Below are 20,620 nucleotides of genomic sequence, written 5' to 3'. Positions count from 1 at the left end.
TGATATTACTAGAAAAATGCAGGAAAAAAGGAGAATTTTTCTACAGATGAAAAATGAAGTCATTACCAGAGGTGCTAAGTTTTACCTAAGATTCCCTTGCAGGTGTATAATTGTTTTCCAAAATAGATATATCTTTACTGAAGAGGGTCAACTGAGACAGTATTTAGACTCACACTCCTGAGAATCCTCGTGAAGGAGTTGGACATTAAGTAAGATGTAAACGATTATGCAGTTACTTTCCTTTTTATTTGTTTGTTTCCTATACACTGCTCTAATCTAATGTCCCCTGACGTATGCCTATAATATTCAGATAAATATGGTTATTCTTTATGATAACATTTATATATCGTTAAATCTTTGAGAAAATAATATTTTCTGATCTTTTCTGTATACATTGGTTCAATGTTATTTGTTTGAATATCAATAAAAATAAAATTATTAAAAAAAAAATAGAGAAAACTGAATTAATCATCCTTGACAAAATCAATAACTCACCCGCACAACCACTCAAAACAGAAAACCCTGAAACAATAATCTCTCGTGTTGAACATGCTAGAAACCTTGGAATTAAATTGACAAAGAATTATCCTTCAAAACACACATAAATAAAATCAAAGAATGTTATCACAAATTACTGACACTTAGATGGCTTAAACCTTTCCTCGCACAAAATGACTTTAGAACAGTCCTGCAACTTCTATTATTTGCAAACCTAGACTACTGCAATGCTCTACTCTTTGGCCTCCCTTTTACTACCATCCGTCCACTCCAAGTACTGCAGAACGCAGCCGCTAGAATTCTTACAGGAACTAAGAAACAAGAACATATTACACCAACTCTCATCTCCTTACACTGGCTCCCAATAAAATTCAGAATAGACTACAAAGTTTTATCAATCCTCCACAAAATAATAGCTGGACAGCAAAACTACTGGCTAATCAAACACATTGAATTACATACTCCAAAAAGGAACCTTCGTTCAATGAATAAAGGCTGCCTCAAGATTCCTCACGCAAAAACCACACATCTATCATTAACCCGAGAGAGAGCTATATCCATCGCCAGCCCCTCTCTATGGAACTCTTTACCCTACAATCTAAGGGGCGGATTTTAAGAGCCCTGCTTGCCTAAATCCGCCCAAAACCGGGCGGATTTAGGCGAGCAGGGCCCTGCGCGCCGGTGAGCCTATTTTACATAGGCCTACCGGCGCGCGCAGAGCCCCGGGACTCGCGTAAGTCCCGGGGTTTTCGGAGGGGGGCGTGTTGGGGGCAGGATCGAGCGCAGCGGCGTTTTCGGGGCGTGTCGGCAGCGTTTTGGGGGCGGGTACGGGGGCGTGGCTATGGCCCGGGGCGGTCCGGGGGCGTGGCCGCGCCCTCCGTACCCGCCCCCAGAGGCGTAACTCCCCCGACAAAGGTAAGGGGGAGGCTTAGACAGGGCCGGGTGGGTGGGTAAGGGAGGGGAAAGTGAGGGGAGGGCAAAAGGAAGTTCCCTCCGAGGCCGCTCCGATTTCGGAGCGGTCTTGGAGGGAACGGGGGTAGGCTGCGCGGCTCGGCGCGCGCCGGCTATACAAAATCAATAGCCTTGTGCGCGCCGATCCAGGTTTTTAGCAGATACGTGCGGCTCCGCGCGTATCTACTAAAATCCAGCGTACTTTTGTTTGCGCCTGGAGCGCCAACAAAAGTAGGCCTATTCGCGGAGTATGAAAATCTACCCCTAAGAATTCAATGCGACACCAAAACCTTCAAAAAAGAGTTAAAAACCTGGCTATTTACCAGAGCCTTCTCAGAAGCACTTAATCATCAACACCAACAGACTCCCAACCAGACAACACCAAGAAAGCAGAGATACCACCCGGTCCACCCATGAAATCTCAACACAACCACGAAACCTACAACAGCCTTTCAAGAATATTTTTCCTCTATATATTAACTAACCCTAATATTACTTCCACCAATGTTACCTAACTTTTCAACTTTGATACTATCTGTTAAAACCCTAATGTTACTTTGCTCCTATATATTTTTTTCCTCTAAACCGTTGTGATGGCAAAACCGAATGACGGTATACAAAACATGTTAAATAAAATAAATAAAATCTGGCATGTCACCCCTAAGCAAAACAGGAAGAAGGAAGAGGAAGTAACAAAATCAATCAGTTCAAAAAAGCAGAAAGGGTGGCTATGAAGAGCAGCTGGAAAGCTATGACTACAGATGCTTATAGTCTGGGTTACAAAATCCCAGACTTGCAGACTCTAATGATGGAGTTGGACTTGGACATTGTAGCTGTTATGGAGACATGGTTCACTGAGTCTAATGATTGGGATGCAGCCATCCTAGGCTATAACTTAAGGACAGAGAGGGCAGAAAAGGGGAAGAACTGGAAGACCGGGAGAAAATGGGTAAAGTTGAACAATAGTGGGCCAAGTTAAAAGGAGCTATTATAAAAGCCACAAAACTATGTGTTAGAAAAGTAAACGAGTAAGAGGAAAATGAAACGGATCTCGCTCTGTAAAGCGATGGCTGGAAAAATAAAAGCAAAAAGAACAGCGTTCAAGAAGTATTAAGGATCCCTAAAAAAAGGAACACAGGGAAGAATATCTGTTAAAATTAGAAACATAGAAATGATGGCAGAAAAGGACCAAATGATCCACCCATCCTGCCCAGCAAGCTTATGCCAAGATCTGCTGCACTGTGCAGGTTATGCTTACCAGTTTCCCAAACCGTAAAAGTCAGGGCCCTCGGATGCTGTAGGAATCCAATTTTCCCTAATCCCTGATGTAGAAGCAGAGAGCAATGATGGAGCTGCATCAAAAGTATCAGGCTTAATGATTAAGGGTAGTAAAAGCCGTCTTGGCAAATTACCCCCGTATTTGTTTATTCCCCAAACCATAAACGTCGGGGCCCTCGTTGGCTGCTGTCTAAATCCGTTTCCCCCTTTCCCACTGCCAGTGAAGCAGAGAGCAATGATGGAGTTCCATTAAGCCTTGATACTGTTATCTGTTAAGAGAAATGACGAAAGAAATAAGGAATGCAAAAGGTCAAGCAGAATAAAGGATGGCCAAAGAGGTAAAACGAAGAGACAAAACATTTTTCAGATATATCAGAGAAAGAAGGTAATGGTATAGTCTAAGAAGCAAGATGGAAGAATTAGAATATATAGCAGTGAATGATGACATAGACTTAATTGGCATCTCAGAGACATGGTAGAAGGAGGATAACCAATGGGACAGTGCTATACCAGGGTACAAATTATATCGCAATGACAGAGAGGAGCATCTGGGAAGCTGAGTAGTGCTTTTTGTTTGGGATGGCATAGAGTCCAACAGGATAAACATCCTGCATGAGACTAAATGCACAATCAAATCTTTATGGGTAGAAATCCCTTGTGTGTTGGGGAAGAGTATAGTGATAGGAGTATACTACCATCCATGTGGCCAAGATGGGGAGAGAGACAGTGAAATGCTAAGAGAAATTAGGGAAGCTAACCAAATTGGTAGTGCAGTAATAATGGGAGATTTCACTTATCCAAATATTGACTGAGTAAATGTATCATCGGGACATGCTAGAGAGATAAAGTTCCTGGATGGAATAAATGACAGATTTATGGAGTAATTGGTTCAGGAACCGACGAGAGAGGGAGCAATTTTAGATCTAATTCTCAGTGGAGCACAGGATTTGGTGAGAGAGGTAACGGTGGTGGGGCCGCTTGGCAATAGTGATCATAGTATGATCAAATTTGAATTAATGACTGGAAGAGGAACAGTATGCAAATCCACGGCTTTCTTGCTAAACTTAGGGAAACTTTGATAAAATGAGAAAAATTGTTAGAAAAAATTGAAAGGAGCAACTAAAAAAGTAAAAAGTGTGCAAGAGGCATGGTCATTGTTTAAAAAATACCATTCTAGAAGCACAGTCCAGATGTCCAAACAGTCTAACTTCAGTTACTCAGCCAGAGTGACTCACTGCTCTCTTGATTATCAAATGTTGGTCCCTAATCAAACCAAATCACACTACCTCAACACCTTTCCAAGGTGAGTAAGTGAACTGAACTTTTCAACCTTTTTACTTAGGTATACACTGCTCCTAGCTTATTTCTAGCTTCTGGCTAATTTTTTTTTTTTTTTTTTAATACAACACTCAGTTCTGCTTACTAGCTGCCTTATAGACTCACCATTTAAAAATACAAACAGTCTAACTTGTTTATTCGCTGCCTTACTGACTATTAAAAGCACAAACACACTAAATAATATTCCCAAATAGTTAACTTTGCCCCAATACGTTTGAAAAAGACAGTGTCCCAAGCAAAAACGTACTGATTCCTTTCAGCCACCAGCAAGGTGATCCTCTCCTCTGTGCTCCCACTGGAATCCTTTTGGTTCAATTTGCCTACTTTTACTGCTGCACCTTGATTACAAACAAAAACTGGCAATTATCAAATTCCTGTTTTAGCAATCCTGACAGGTCCCTTTTTAAAATTGATAAAAGGAAAGGAAAAAAATTATCCTTAGCAGTAATATACAATATTGTTGATACATTGTAAATATGTTCAGAGGAATAGCCATGTTAGTCTGATGTATGTATTTATTTATTTGTTTAGTTTTTGTATACTGACATTCGATCAAGATATCACATCAGTTCACATGTAACTGAACAGTAAATAAGGCAGTGGCTGCTTATTTTTACAGTGTAACTTACAGAATAACTTAGAACCTACAGAATAACTTAGGAGGTTAATTTGCAGAATAAATTAGAAATTTATTCTGCAAATTAGTAGCAAAAAATGAATGGAGTCGTGTGGCACCTTTATAGACTAACCAATTTATTGAAGCATAGGCTTTCGAAGACAGTGCCAGACTCCTGTCATTTTATGTTTAATATATGTTCATGATGTTTGCTGTTGCTCTTTGAAATGGATTAAACAAAAAGAGCTAAGCAAACCCAAAAGGGCAATCAGCAACAAAAAAAGGGGGGCTAGATTAATCTATAGATATTTCACTCGTTATTTTTAATTTATAATTTTTTATTTTTTGTTTTTTAATTTTTAATTTTTAGTGTTTATAGTATTTTGTATATAATTATTTGAATGTATTTATTAATTCTTGGTTGAAGACGACTTACAACAAATATCCATTGCTGAGCGGGACACAACTCAGGTGGAAGTAAAACTGCATCAGCAAGCCTGACGGCATCTCTCTGAAATGTGAAAAGAGCGCCCGGTCTTCTCAATCATTTGCAGTTTCACTCAATAGTTACACAGCTTTGACAGCTTTCTTTTAGCTTTGACAGCTTTTTATTAGGGAGCAAAAAACTCTTATGAGTAAGTGTCTTTTGAACCGGCTTGCTGTAATCCTAAAGATGCAGTAACTTCATTACAGACGGAGACAGAGTGACAAACTTGAAGCACGGCTCTACTGCGGCCGAAGTTTCGCTGAAAACAGCTTCATCAGGAGCCTAAAATATCACAAAGTTTGTATGAAGAACTTCTCACAAGTCCGTCGTCTCAGTGCAATGCAAATACAATTAAACTTTTCTATTTGCAGCGTATACTGTTAAAATCTTCTATATCGCGTCTTCAGTCATTTTGTATCACTATTTAAGCAAAGAGAAATCAATAAACAATTTTTTTTAAAAAAAGTTTCATGTCCTTATCTGTCAGCAGAGCAAAAGAGAATTATCCTTACTTCGGGACCTCTTGGTCTCTCACGTAGATACACAAAGACAGACAGCACTCAATGAATTCAGCACTAGATTTTAACAGACCAAACAGATGCTGGCGCATCCAATGGGGATTAGGTAACGTGATGACGTGTTTGATTTAAAAATCAGTCAGAGGAACACCTGTAGATCTAAATCTGCATTCAGTCCTTGCGGCTGAAGAGTCTGTAGGCGGTGTATCCACCGCTGCTCTGATTGAAGAAGTAGGCGATCAAAATCTCCTCCTCTCCATGATGGAGTAATTTGTTCCAAAACACAAACCCGTAGCTCATCAAATGTATGCGACAAATCCTGACAATGAGGCACCAAGGGGGCAGTGACTCGACCATGTATTAAACAAGAGCGATGCTCTATGAGGCGGATTTTTAAAGAACGTTTCGTTTTGCCCACATATATTTTCAAACAGGGACACTGTATCATGTAGATTACGCCCACAGACAAACAAGTGGTTATTGATCGTAATTGCAATGTGAAATCAATAGAGGCGAAATGTATTGAAGTGACATCATAACCTGACATATTGGCCACATGCTTGATGAGAGCCCGATTCACTATTTTTTATCTGTGGTAGGGAATCCGTCGGTACTAACTGGTCTTTTAGATTTGCTCCACGAGTATATGTGCATAATGGTGTTTTATCAAATACTGTATGACTTTGTAAAATATGCCAATTATCCACAATAATGGATTTGGCAATAGGAGCCATGGAAGAAAATGGAATGACACATGTAAGTACGTCTGATTCTTCTGTGATATTTGATTTAGGCAAAAAAAGCCAGTCACGGTGTGTGTGCTTGGCACGAGTGTATGCTTTTTTTTTATACAAAGCAGGGGATAGCCCCGATTTTTAAATCGTGCAGATAACATTCTTGATTGTTGTTGAAAATCCTCCATGGTTGTACACAAACGTCGTGCTCTGAAAAATTGGCCGGTTGGCAAATTTTCTTTAAGATGTCTTGGGTGTGCGCTAGTAAAATGTAATAAAGTATTACTACTGACAGGTTTTCTGTGTAACTTTGTAATGAAACCATCTGCCGTTTTTGTTATCAAAATGTCCAAAAAACTATTTTCTGATCTTGAAAATTCGATGTAAATTTAAGATGTTGATTTAAAGAGTTTAACCAATTAAAAAAAGTTTCAAAGTCATTTTTGGTGCCAAGCCACAGAATGAGTATATCATCTATATACCGGTGCCATGATCGTATGAAATGAGAAAAAGGGTTGTTATTTATCCATGCCTTTTCAAATTGACCCATATAAAGATTGGCTAAGTCTGGCGCCATGGTTGCCCCCATGGCGGTGCCACGTATCTGTTGGAAGAACTGTTGCTCAAATGCGAAAAATTTTTTTTGTAATGCCAATTTTAGTAAAGACAGTAGAAATTCTGACGGAATTCGGTGTGGGCGCGGTCTTATTTCAAAATATTCAAAAGCAATATCTATTGCTTCTGTTTGAGGAATGCACGTGTAGAGGGATTCCACATCCAAGGTTATCAGAGAGATATTTGTAGTGTCACATTGTATCTGTTCAAGTTGGGAAATCATTTGCTGAGAATCACGCACATAAGATGGTAATTGTGGGACAAAAGGAGCTAAAAAGAAGTCTACAAATTTGGATAATGGCTCAAGTGCTGAGTCTTTTCCGGAAACAATGGGCCTCCCTGGTGGGTTGGTTAAATTTTTGTGAATTTTTGGCAATATGTAGAACAAGGGAACTTTCGGGTACTGCCGTTTTAAAAACAACAGCTTCTTTAGTAGTTAAAAAAACCTTCTTGTGATCCCTGTGTTACAATGGTCTCTATTTGTTGCATAATTTCTTCAGTGGGATCTTGAGTTAAAGGTAGATAGAAGTGAGAATCTTGTAACTGACGTTTAACTTCAGATTTATATTGAAGCCAATCCTTCACCACTATTTTGCCTCCCTTATCTGCCGGTTTGATTATTAAATCACTATTGTTTCGTAATGTTTGTATAGCTTCAAATTCTTGTTTTGTCAAATTTGAATAATTATGATGAGTAGTAAAATTGTCCCGTATTTGACGTAATACTACTTGATGATAAGTGTGAATTACTGGGTCTGGGGTCCCAGGAGGACACCATGTGGATTTATTTTTTAGAATGGACATGTCCATATTGATGGTATTATTGAAAAATTGTTTCAAATATAATTTCCGAATGAATTTGAAAACCGCTACCTCTAAATCAAAAAGATTAGGTTTCGGGGTGGGTATGAACGAAAGACCTTTCTCGAGAACCTGAATTTGTGGTATTGTAAGTGAAAAACTTGATAAATTTAAAATCAAAGATCCCTGTTGGTTTGTTGACGGGTCTGTCGTGTGTTGTACTGGCGATCGGCCCACGATTTGTTGCCTCCTCTGGTCCTGTACTGACGCCGGCCTCCCCGGCCTCGAGATTCTAAAAAACGATTCTCTCCTGTAGAGGTATGTGTAGGTCCTGGGGCGGTTGATTTTTTTAGTCAATTCTTCACCTGAAGCGTCATCACTTTGGTGTCAAATGTGACTTTCCGATTATACGTTTTCACTTTCTCTTCGCACATCCAGAGATACACAGAGCCGGTCGTATAGTCTTTCTCATCCCGATTAAGCTTGTCCAATTTCATCTGTTGTAAATCTGTTCGGAATTTGTCAATGGACTCTCTTAATTTGTCAAGTTGATCTTGGAATGCATTAATGTCTGCAGCTTTTGACAAGATCTCAGTTTGTAATGTACTTATTTCTTCTTGTAGTTCAATGTCTTTATGTTGAGCTGTTCTAATAATCAGGATCATAAGATCCAGGCTGCATTTATTTAAATAGCGTTCCAATTGGACAAGAAATCAGGATCTTCTTTATACAAGTGAGGTTCTTTGTTTACACGCAGGCCTCGTGCGATACGCTGACATCGACAGTATTCACGAAGAGTGTCTGCATGTAGGTTAGTTCTAACTAGTCGTTGCATAAGTTTTTGTAACGAACCCCATTGGTCGCTGCTAACAACTGGAGCAGCTGTATTAAAAATTGAAGGTCGTGCTAATAATTCTTGGAGATCAGCTGCTGTGAAACTCAGTTTTGAGTGGTTCTGTATCTGTCATTGCTCAATGTATATAACAGATTAAACAAAAAGAGCTAAGCAAACTTCCACCTGAGTTGTGTCCCGCTCAGCAATGGATATTTGTTGTAAGTCGTCTTCAACCAAGAATTAATAAATACATTCAAATAATTATATACAAATTACTATAAACACTAAAAATTAAAAAACAAAAAATTAAAAATTATAAATTAAAAATAGCGAGTGAAATATCTATAGATTAATCTAGCCCCCCTTTTTTTGTTGCTCTTTGAAATGGACCATTTTGTTCCATGATACAGACTGAATATGCCCTGATCTGACCCAAATAACTTTTAAGTAGCATAAGAAAAAATGCTGTAGAATATATCCACATTTGATCAATTACACTGCTCAAGAATTTTGCAGAATAGAGGCTACTGTAATTAATAAGTTATTTTGTATGTGCCTTTCAAAATAAATAAAGCTTTGCCTTGTGATTTTCAGGTGAATTTTATTGTGAGTGATTCTGGGTCTCGTGTTCTAAATTCCTGGACGCAAGAAGAGCAGAGTTTGCAGGAGGTAGGATCAGTAATTGGAGATATTTTGAATTAACAATAGGCAAAATAATGCAACTTTTTTCCAGGCATCCAAACACTGACTTTGGCCAAATACTACGCTATTTTTGTTTTATTTTTATATAGTGCCCAGTACATTGTAACTGCTGTGTATACCATAAGTTACAGTATAGAGGTAAGGTATAGTATACAAATAAACAAGAGAAAATAATGTATTATACACCAAAGGATATCAGAGTATCTACAAGAAAACCAAATATGAAAAGATCCACTTAACACTTCTGTGTCTGACCTAAGAACATAAGAAATGTCCTGATGAGTCACACTATTTGTCTATCTGGCACAGTATCCCGTCTCTGACAGTGACCAGTCAGAGTCCCTTGGAAGTATTCTGCAGATCCCTTTCCATTTTACTCATTCACATAAGTAAAAGATGGAAAACCCTAGGGATACCTGCCCAACAATTGTTAATGGATGGAATTTTCCAAACACAGCTATACTTATAACTGTGACCACATTATCAGCTTAATTGTGTTTTAACTGAAAAATATTTTTAAAATTTGCTACCAGTTATTTTTATGGAGTGTTCCCTAGTTCTGGTACTATTAACTTGTTTCACACCACTTAGGATTTTATAAACCTCCATCATATCCCCTCTTGGTCATGTCTTCTCATGGCTGAAAAATCCTAAACTGTCAAGTCTTTCTACTTAAGGGAGCCATTCCATAATGTTATCATTTATGTTGCCATTCTCTGTACATTTATCTGTCTGTTTCTACTTTATCTTTTTTTGAGATGGGAAAACCAGAAGTGTGGTCGTACAATGGATTTATATATAGACACAATCATAGTCTCAGTCTCTGGTTTTATGTTCTATTCCTTTCCAAATAATTCATAATAATATACGTAATAACATAGCAACATAGTAATGACAGCAGAAAAGGACCAGATAGCTAGTCAGTCTGCCCAGCAAGTTTATTATGATAGTATCTGCTGCTCCGTGCAGGGTACCCCCTTATTTATCTCAAGCAGGCCGATACAGAAAGAAACGCAGAAGAGCGGGTGAGCGCCCGCTCTCCTGGCGCGCGCACAGGCCAGTGCCCTGTGCGCGCAATACAGTAAATAAAATTATGCTAATTAGAGCCCGCAGTAAAAGGAGGCGCTAGGGACACTAGCACATCCCTAGCGCCTCCTTTTTGACAGGAGTGGCAGCTGTCAGCGGGTTTGACAGCCGACGCTCAATTTTGCCGGCGTCTGTTCTCGGACCTGCTGACAGCCACGGGTTCGGAAACCGGTCGCTGGAGCCTCGGTCAGGTCGATACTACCACCAGGGCTGCTGAAGGGAGTTGAGGCCTCGACTCCTCGCGCGCAGAAGACTCTTCATGTGCCGTCTGGGTCACACAGCCCTGTACCCGTTCGTTCCCGCTCCTCGATGCCGAAACACTCGGAGCATGGAAAATCTAAACGACCGAGGCGTTTGACGCGTGATGCATCGATGCAGGGCATAAGAAGACACGGCGCGGGACGCGGTGCACGGAGCATCGGATCACGACACATCACCACATGGCGCACATCACCACATGGCGCACATCACCACATGGCGCACAGAAACACGGCTCACCAAAACGTTCTGCCTCGAAGCATGACAATGCGAAACGTGCGAAGCTCTCGACTCAACACCTGCTTCATCTCATTCTTCACTACAGGGTCAAAAGCAAGGAAAGAAGACACACAAAACGAAACACTTGGATTCATCAAGAGCTCCACTAACAGAATCTGAACCAGATGTTGCACTAGTCTCGGACCACGACTCCTCATAGCAAGGGTTCTCAATCTGATTGGTCTTCACCTAGTAGACCACGTTCCCTTACTTTTCCAGCACCACAGCATCATCTCGCATCAAAAGCGATATTGCAAATTTCGCAGGCGTTAAATACTTTCTTCCAGGATCTGTAGTCTGCTCACTCTCACTCTCAGCCTTCAGTCCCACCATCTCAATCTTCGTCATCTGCAGTGCCGAGCCCTCTCCTTCCATCTCAGCCAGCGGCTCCACCTACAATTCCAGACCGACCAGATTCGCAATGGTCTACATCGTCGCCAGGCTCATCCACCGGATTCCCATCAGATCCTCCTGAGGGGGCCTCCTGGAACCTTTTTCCCCTCCTGAGGACCTATCTTAGGCAAAATTCATCAAGAAAGTAGGCTCTTTTTTTAAATATTGAAACAGGAAAGGTACCTGATCCTCTAACAGAGGTTCTAGGCTTACTAAAAATATTCGAAATGCTGCTGGAGCCAACAGCTCTGCCACCTCATGCCGTTCTGGATGCAATTCTACGTAAGATGTGGGAAAATCTTTTACCACCACAGCCGCATCCAGAAAAACCGACTTAAAATATCGTATGCATAATTCCACAATTTACGATTCCACGCAATTACTACACAACTCCATAGTAGTGGAATCTGCACTGTCAAAAGCCAAAAGGTCAAAACTGCATGCCAATTCTCCACCAGGCAAAGACAATAAATCCATGGATGACTTCGGCCGCAAGGTGTACCACTTGTCCATGCTAGCCACAAAAATCAAACACCATCAATTTACGTAATCCAGTATTTATTTGAATGCCTCCAGAGATTATGTCCAGTATGTTTGGCTTCGGATGATTCCTTACCACAACCATTTACAGACGTGGAGGAAGGTCTTTGACATTTACTTCATTTTGTATATGAATCATTTGAATCTTCTGCAAGATCCTCAGCTACAGCAATAGCGGAACGGCGCATGGCATGGTTGAGAGCAAGCGCAATAAAAGAGGACGTACTTTGTCTAGGTGACAATCTTTTTGGTGATAAATTTGGGGAAACCGTTGCCCTTTTAAAGGGACAAACTTCTGCTGTACGGTCGTTAACATTGCCAGCAGACCCCCATATCTCCACTAGGAAATTCTATCCTTTATTCAGGAAAAGACGCTATTCCCGAGCACCTTTCAAATCATACAACACCTATCGGGCGCAAAGTTATGCTCACCAGAGATACCACCCTCAATCTCATCCACCCTGTGGACGACCTTGTCAACAACGCCCTCAAAAACATGCACTGGCAGCCCCTCAAAAACAGACTCCATCTTTTTGAGCTGTCCCGAGCCACCTCCACCATCATACATTGGGGGTCGTCTTCAGCATTTTTATGCCAGTTTGGAGGTGATTACCTCAGATTGTTGGGTTCTGAACATCATAAAAGAGGGTTACCAAATAAATTTTGACACTTCCATCCTGCCCTCATGTACCTCCCCTCCGAAGTACATCAACCCACTCTCTGTATCTTCAGGAACAGTTATTTACTCTGCAGATGCAGAACTCTATTCAAAGCATTCCACTCTCAAGAAAAAATCAGGGATTCTACTCTCACTATTTTCTCATTCCAAAAATGTCTGGAGGTCTTTGACCAGTCTTAGACCTACGAAACTTCAACAAACACATCCAAAAAGAAAAGTTCAAGATGACCTCTCTCAAGAGTATCTTTCCTCTCCTACAACCCAACGACTGGCTATGTTCCATAGACCTGAAGGGTGCCTACTCTCATATACCAATGTACCCTTCTTCCTGGCACTATCTGTGTTTTCAGGCTCAAAACAACCACTATCAGTTCAAGGTTCTACCTTTTGGCCTGTCCTCAGCCCCGAGAGTATTCATCAAATGTTTAGTGGTGGTGGTGGCTCACCTCCGGACCTCTCTATCCAAATTTTTCCTTACCTGGACGACTGGCTGTAGTAGCCTCAGATCCGGCTACTCTTAAAAAAAAAAAATCAAATATTACAAACAATCAACTGTCTTCAAACATTGGGCTTTATAATAAATTACGAAAAGTCCAACCTGAACCGACCCAGACTCTACGGTTCATTGGAGCGCTCCTCAATACAACGCATCAGAGAGCGTACCTCCCACAAGACAGGATTCAAACTCTATCCTCACTAGCTCAGCGTCTATACAATCAATCGCATGCATCGGCACTCCAAATCCTACAACTACTGGGTCATATGGCAGCAGCGATCCATGTGGTCCCCTACACAAGACTACACATGCGCCAGCTACAGTGGGGTTTCAAGAATCAGTGGTCTCAATATTTGCAAGCACTCTCAACCAAGATACGTCTTACAACACAAATGCGCAGCGACTTTCTTTTTTTTTTTCAATTCTTTATTTTCAATTTTCTTGAAATTACCCAAGAACAAACTCTTGTACAGAAAAATAAGATGTTGATACAGAAACATAATTAACATTCGTAAACTTAAGTAATCATCATGTGGCAATTTACTATATACAACATCAACAATTATAGGAATTATGGGGGCAGAATTTGAGCATGTAATAAGAAAATCGTTAATCATTAAAGAAAATAAGGCTAAACATCTAGCAGTGCTACAACCATATCTTCACTTTAAGCCGATACTATAATTTGAGCTACTTGGGAGTGAGACCTCAAAGCTCTGAGTTGTTCAGGCTCATAATATACATATTGATTATTTTGATACTTGACAGAGCATTTGCAAGGATATTTTAGAATATACGTCGCCCCTAGCTTAAGAACCTCTGGTCTCATCGTAAGGAATTCTTTATGTGTGACTTTATGTGTGACTTTATGTGTGACTTTATGTGTGACCTTAATCACATCAGGGTACATCCATATAGGACGACCATAAAAAGGTAATTTTCTATTCTTAAGAAACAACCTAAGGACATGATTCCGTTCTGATAGGAAAGCAAAGGTTATAAGTAAAGGTTTCCTTGTGTTTATTTCTGTCCCATTGGAAGTTTCTAAGAAATTTGTCAGATTCAAGATGGATGATTGAGGTAGCTCCGGATTTGGTTCCTCGGCTGGTGTACTTTGTTGTAGATAATAAGCTTTTACTAAAAGCGGAGTAGCAGCTTCTGGGATTTGCAAAACTTGATGAAAGTACATTTTAATTAACTCTAGAGGGGAAATCTGGCGAATCACTGGAAAATTAAGCACTCTTAAATTGTGAGCTCTCATTGAGTTTTCCAACCCCTCTAACCTCCTATTTGCAATCTTCTCAGAAATTATTAATTTCTGTTGTATTTGCTCAGTTGACTTTACTCTTTTGTCCAATTCTTCATACTGTTTGTTGTAAGTTGTTGTTAAGTTATAATTCGTCACAGTTTGTTCTTTTATATCCAATGTTACCTGTGATAACGTCTTGATTGATTTCTCTATGGATTTCAAAGCCATCCAAATACCTTCCAAAGTTCCATCCTTTAACGTTGATATTTGTAAGCCAGTCGTCAGAGCTCTCAATTGGCTTCCTCCTGCTTCGAATCTATTGCTCACGCTCTGTACAGTTCCTTGTCGGGGGAAACTCAGCTCCTGTTCTTTTTCAATAGAGGAATCCAGGTTTCTCTCCTCCAAAGATGTTTCAGGTTGCATACCCATTGCTCCTATAAGCTCTTGGACCCCTCCGGAGCTTACTGCTGGAACAATGGCTTCCACATCTCTCTGAAGCACAGTCAGAGGGGTTTCCGCCACTCCCCGAATACCAGGAACTGAATCGTCGAAGTTACCTGGGTGAGCGGGCCTTCTCAGCTCACCGGGGCTTAAAGAAATGTCAGCGGTCAGGGAGGAGAACGCTTGCTCCTGCTTCACAACTCCAGCGACCTGGCTTTCCGGCGTCGAGGCTGTTGCTCCAGCGAAGAACCCCTCAATTCGAGGCTGGGAAGGATCGACCAGGGGTGAGTTATCCCCTACCCCTCTCAGCCTTCCTTTTTCTTTTTTTATGGGGCATTTTGAAAAGAAAGTTTTAACAAGAAACAAAACCTCTCCTCGAGCGTCCTTCGCTGCTCTGCTAGACAGCAGCCATCTTGACACGCCCCTCCTCTGTGCAGCGACTTTCAATGGTGGATAAACACAAACCACTTCTCCTTGGGAGCACCTTTTCAGTTAACTCCCCATCAAATCACACTCACAACGGATGCATCCAGAAAGGGCTGGGGAGCCCATCTGGGCGACTTAGACTCAAGGTCTCTGGTCTCCTCAGGAGAGCGTACATCAGATCAACCTTCTGCAACTTCGAGCCATTTGGAGGGCACTACAAACTTTCTCTTCCCAAATTCAAGACATCATCTCATGGTATACACAGACAACCAGGTTGCCATGTTCTACATAAACAAAGGAGGGTCAGGTTCCTGGATACTATGTCAGGAAGCCCTACGGATACTGATTTGGGCAATATCGAACAAAGTCTCAATACAAGCCACTTACCTCCCGGGCTTAGACAACGTCATGGCGGACCGCCTCAGCAGAATTTTCCATCCACACGAATGGACTTTAAACCCGGAGGTTGCAATCAGCCTTTTCCGACACTGGAGCAACCCAATAATCGACCTGTTTGTGACAGAACAACCGTCAAACGCAGAAATTTTGCTCTATCTACCCAAGCAATCTTCGTCGTGCTCCAGATGCTTTTCTCATCCCATGCTTACCCTATGCTTACCCGCCCATTCCACTAATATATCAAGAACAATTCAGAAATGCATCTGAGACTCAGTGGATATGATCCTCATAGCTCCATCATGGCCGAGACAGCCATGGTATGCATATCCATTCGCCCACCAATTCTACTGGAAAATCATCTGCACCTGTCAACTCAGGAAGGGGGGTCCCTCCTTCACCCAATGCATCGTTCCCTTCACCTAACGGCATGGAGGTTGAACAGCAAGTATTAATCCATCTAGGACTTCCAGCTCCACTAGAAGACATTCTTATTGCTTCCAGAAAACCCTCAACCAGGCGTAACTATGCCGGAAAATGGCGTCGTTACTCAGAATGGTGCAAGCCAAGGCAATTAAACCCCTACTCTTCAACAGTCACGCAGCTCCTAGAATATCTGCATACTCTCTACTGAGCTGGTTTGGCATATGCTTCAGTTCATGTACATGTTAGCGCAATTGCAGCTTTCCACCACTCTCACAACAACTTTCCCATTTCCAACCATCCTTTAATTTCCAAGTACATGCGGGGCATGCTACGTCTTCGACCGTCACTCACAAAGCCGCCAGTGCCGTGGAATCTAAATACGGTCCTAGAACAATTAATGCTACCTCCCTTTGAGCCATTAGATTCCTGCCACATCAAATACCTCACCTGGAAAATGATATTCCTGGTAGCCATCACATCAGCAAGGAGAGTAAGTGAACTTCAAGCCTTGGTTCATTATTCCCTTACTTAGAATTCTACCATGACAAAGTCACTCTTCGGCCTCATCCATCCTTTATTCCTAAGGTGGTATCAGCTTTTCACATTAACCGGTCCATTACGCTGCCAATCTTCAAACCTAAGCCTCATCATAATGACCGGGATAAGCTTCTACACTCAGACTGTAAAAGAGCATTAGCTTATTACAAACAGAGAACCCATTCTCAATCCAGACCATCTCAACTGTTTCTCTCATTTAATCCAAATTCTCCAAATCAACCAGTCTCCAAAAGAACTATTGCTAGTTGGTTGTCACAATACATTGAATTCTGCTACAAGAAATGTGCCCTTCCTTTAACTACCAAGCCTAAGGCTGTTATAGTTAGTGAGGTTTGGGTGGATCTTTGGACACTGTGGCAGCTGACCACGCCCAAGGGGGGAAGTTCCATGAGGGGCCACAGGTCAGGCTCAGCTCTGGACACACAAACACAGATAGTTCTTTATTTATTTAGACAGTTTGAGAAACCACCAGAGGTGGCAGTAGTGAGTAGATGATGTAGCCCAGCTGGGCTAGTATTCCCCAGGGCGCTGGAACAGCAGTCTCTCCGGTAGCAGTGCTGTAGTGGAGAGAACTGAGAAAGTGAGTACAATAAAACATTCACAGAGTCCCAATTATGGAGAAACCCCGAGATAGGGAGAGCTGGCCCTCGAGGAGCGAGTACCAGATCCCTGGAGGTAGAGAGACTTGGCAAAGTAGTCAACACAGCAGTTCCACGTAGGATATGGCACTGGTGCTGGAATGGGGGCAGGCCCTCAAGGAGCGAGTACCGGGTTCTAGGGAGACAGCTCTGAGGAGTAGATGGTAACAGTACTCACTGATATGGTGTCTGTAGTGAATTCTTCCAACTAGAAGAGGAGATAGATGCAGGCAGCGAATCAGGGAACATGGGCCCTCGAGGAACGAGTACCGGTTACCTGATAGCGACCTGAAAGAAAAAATGAGGCCCCCGAGGAGCGGGTACCCTGTTAGCAGAAAGAGTCCAATTGGAGTTGGAAGGCAGAGTAGCTGGGTACGGAGAGCGAATCCCATCTGTAAGAACACCCTTGCAAACTCAACAGCTAGTAATAAACAGTAGGCTTAAATATCCGGGCAGCGTGACGTCATCATAGGGGGACACCCCTGAGGAACGCGCCAATGAGGAAATAAGAATGAGGGCCGCAGGGTGCACGCGCCCTAAGGTACCTGAAGAGCATGGCGGGAGGCAGCGCCCAAGCCGGTCCGGGGATGCTGGAGAGGACGGCAGGCAGACTCCACGGCAGCCAGGCATCCATCAACAGCAGGAGGAGCCGCAAGAAAGGAAAGGCAGGTGGAGAGAAGCCGTCGGGCAGCGACGGTCGCAACAAAGGCACACCAAATTTGTGCAACAGCAGCATCTGTTGCTTATTTAAGGAAGGTTCCGCTACTGGACATCTGCAAAGCGGCAACCTGGTCTTCTGTTCATACCTTTACATCACACTACTGTATTGAAGAGCAGACATCTTCCGATGCAGCTCTGGGTTTGGCAATCCTGTTAATCCTTGCACCTGAATAAGACTGTCTACCTTGTTTTTGGAGGGTAGTGTCCTTCACCTAAAGAAGCATATTACATGGACACAATCCTGGAGCTTGGGACTCCCAGACAGCATGGCTGATTCAGCCCTGCTATCGACTGGAAAAAGCAAGTTTGCTTACCATAAACAGTGTTTCCATAGATAGGATGAATTAGCCATCCAATCCCTTCTTTCCTCCCTAGACAGTCTACGAATACTACCAGGTTGGGTTTTTTTTCCGCGTATATCTCACTTGGGTACAAGAGACTTAGCTGAACAGGGCAACCATGTGGGAAGCTCACTGAGCAGCTGTACAGAGTTCAAAACTCTGTTCTAACTGAGAAAAACTCCGCCTACTGACTGGTCATTGCACGCTCCAGACAGCATGACTAATTCATCCTGCTGTCTAAGGAAACACTGTTTAAGGTAAGCAAACTTGCCTTTCTGGTTGAGGAGCCTTCTTGGTCATAGAAGCTGTCCTGTGCTTTTTCCCTTATGTATAGATGTCAGTACTTTATTTGACTGTTGCACATGGAACAGGGGATTTCAATATATTGTCCACAATAACTCTAAGATCCTTTAGCAGCACCTGATGTGGAACTCAGCATTTCTTAGCATCTAGTCAGATGAATCCATACCAAGTGGGTTTATACTCCTTTACCAGCAGAAGGAGATGGACCAAACCGACATCACAGTATATATATACCCCTGCAGTGACATCAGCTTGCCAGTATTCTCCATCTCCAGCAGATGGTGAACGTGCATTTCCCCACTGGGGATTGCGTTGATTTCAGAAAAGGAGAAAAACGGAGAAAAAATAATTTGCTCTGCTCTCCGGCAGTGATATCATAAGGTCCCTCCCCCAGTTGAGAATTCCTGAGGTGATTTTCCGTGGTTCCTAAGAGGTATACCTTGGTCCGGTAGCTGGTTTTTAAGCCGATGTGGACTTATCTGCTTGAGCAGCTGAAAGACATAAGTACATGCCATACTGGGTCAGACCAAGGGTCCATCAAACCTAGCATCCTGTTTCCAACAGTGGCCAATCCAGGCCATAAGAACCTGGCAAGTACCCAAAAACTAAGTCTATTCCATGTTACCGTTGCTAGTAATAGCAGTGGCTATTTTCTAAGTCAACTTAATTAATAGCAGGTAATGGACTTCTCCTCCATGATCTTATCCAATCCTTTTTTAAACACAGCTATACTAACTGCACTAACCACATCCTCTGGCAAAAAATTCCAGAGTTTAATTGTGCGTTGAGTAAAAAAGAACTTTCTCCGATTAGTTTTAAATGTGCCCCATGCTAACTTCATTGAGTGCTCCCTAGTCTTTCTATTATCCGAAAGAGTAAATAACCAATTCACATCTACCCGTTCTAGACCTCTCATGATTTTAAACACCTCTATCATATCCCCCCTCAGCCGTCTCTTCTCCAAGCTGAAAAGTCCTAACCTCTTTAGTCTTTCCTCATAGGGGAGTTGTTCCATTCCCCTTATCATTTTGGTAGCCCTTCTCTGTACCTTCTCCATCGCAATTATATCTTTTTTGAGATGCGGCGACCAGAATTGTACCCAGTATTCAAGGTGCGGTCTCACCATGGAGCGATACAGAGACATTATGACATTTTCCGTTTTATTCACCATTCCCTTTCTAATAATTCCCAACATTCTGTTTGCTTTTTTGACTGCCGCAGCACACTGAACCGACTTTTTCAATGTATTATCCACTATGATGCCTAGATCTCTTTCTTGGGTTGTAGTACCTAATATGGAACCTAACATTGTGTAACTATAGCATGGGTTATTTTTCCCCATATGCATCACCTTGCATTTATCCACATTAAATTTCATCTGCCATTTTGATGCCCAATTTTCCAGTCTCACAAGGTCTTCCTGCAATATATCACAATTTGCTTGTGATTTAACTACTTTGAACAATTTTGTCTCATCTGCAAATTTGATTATCTCACTCGTTGTATTTCTTTCCAGATCATTTATAAATATATTGAAAATAAGGGTCCCAATACAGATCCCTGAGGCACTCCACTGTCCACTCCCTTCCACTGAGAAAATTGTCTATTTAATCCTACTCTCTGTTTCCTGTCTTTTAGCCAGTTTTCTATCCACGAAAGGACATCGCCACCTATCCCATGACTTTTTACTTTTCCTAGAAGCCTCTCATGAGGAACTTTGTCAAACTCCTTCTGAAAATCCAAGTATACTATATCTACCGGTTCACCTTTATCCACATGTTTATTAACTCCTTCAAAAAAGTGAAGCAGATTTGTGAGGCAAGACTTGCCCTGGGTAAAGCCATGCTGACTTTGTTCCATTAAACCATGTCTTTCTATACGTTCTGTGATTTTGATGTTTAGAACACTTTACACTATTTGTCCTGGCACTGAAGTCAGGCTAACCGGTCTGTAGTTTCCCGGATCGCCCCTGGAGCCCTTTTTAAATATTGGGGTTACATTTGCTATCCTCCAGTCTT

General features: G+C 41.9%; 1 protein-coding gene across 2 annotated transcripts in view; it reads left to right on the top strand.

Annotated features, from left to right (window-relative positions):
* The window catches only part of INTS13 (integrator complex subunit 13), a 560,030-nt gene that overhangs the window by 78,287 nt on the left and 461,123 nt on the right, over positions 1-20,620 (top strand). For both annotated transcript variants that reach the window (XM_029600167.1, XM_029600168.1), the window contains exon 3: positions 9,266-9,340. In XM_029600167.1, coding sequence (XP_029456027.1) covers positions 9,266-9,340 — 75 coding nt within the window. The remainder of the gene's footprint in view (positions 1-9,265; positions 9,341-20,620) is intronic.

Source organism: Rhinatrema bivittatum, chromosome 4, assembly GCF_901001135.1.
Source record: "Rhinatrema bivittatum chromosome 4, aRhiBiv1.1, whole genome shotgun sequence".
Taxonomy (NCBI): domain Eukaryota; kingdom Metazoa; phylum Chordata; class Amphibia; order Gymnophiona; family Rhinatrematidae; genus Rhinatrema; species Rhinatrema bivittatum.
This window is presented reverse-complemented; position numbering and strand designations above follow the sequence as displayed.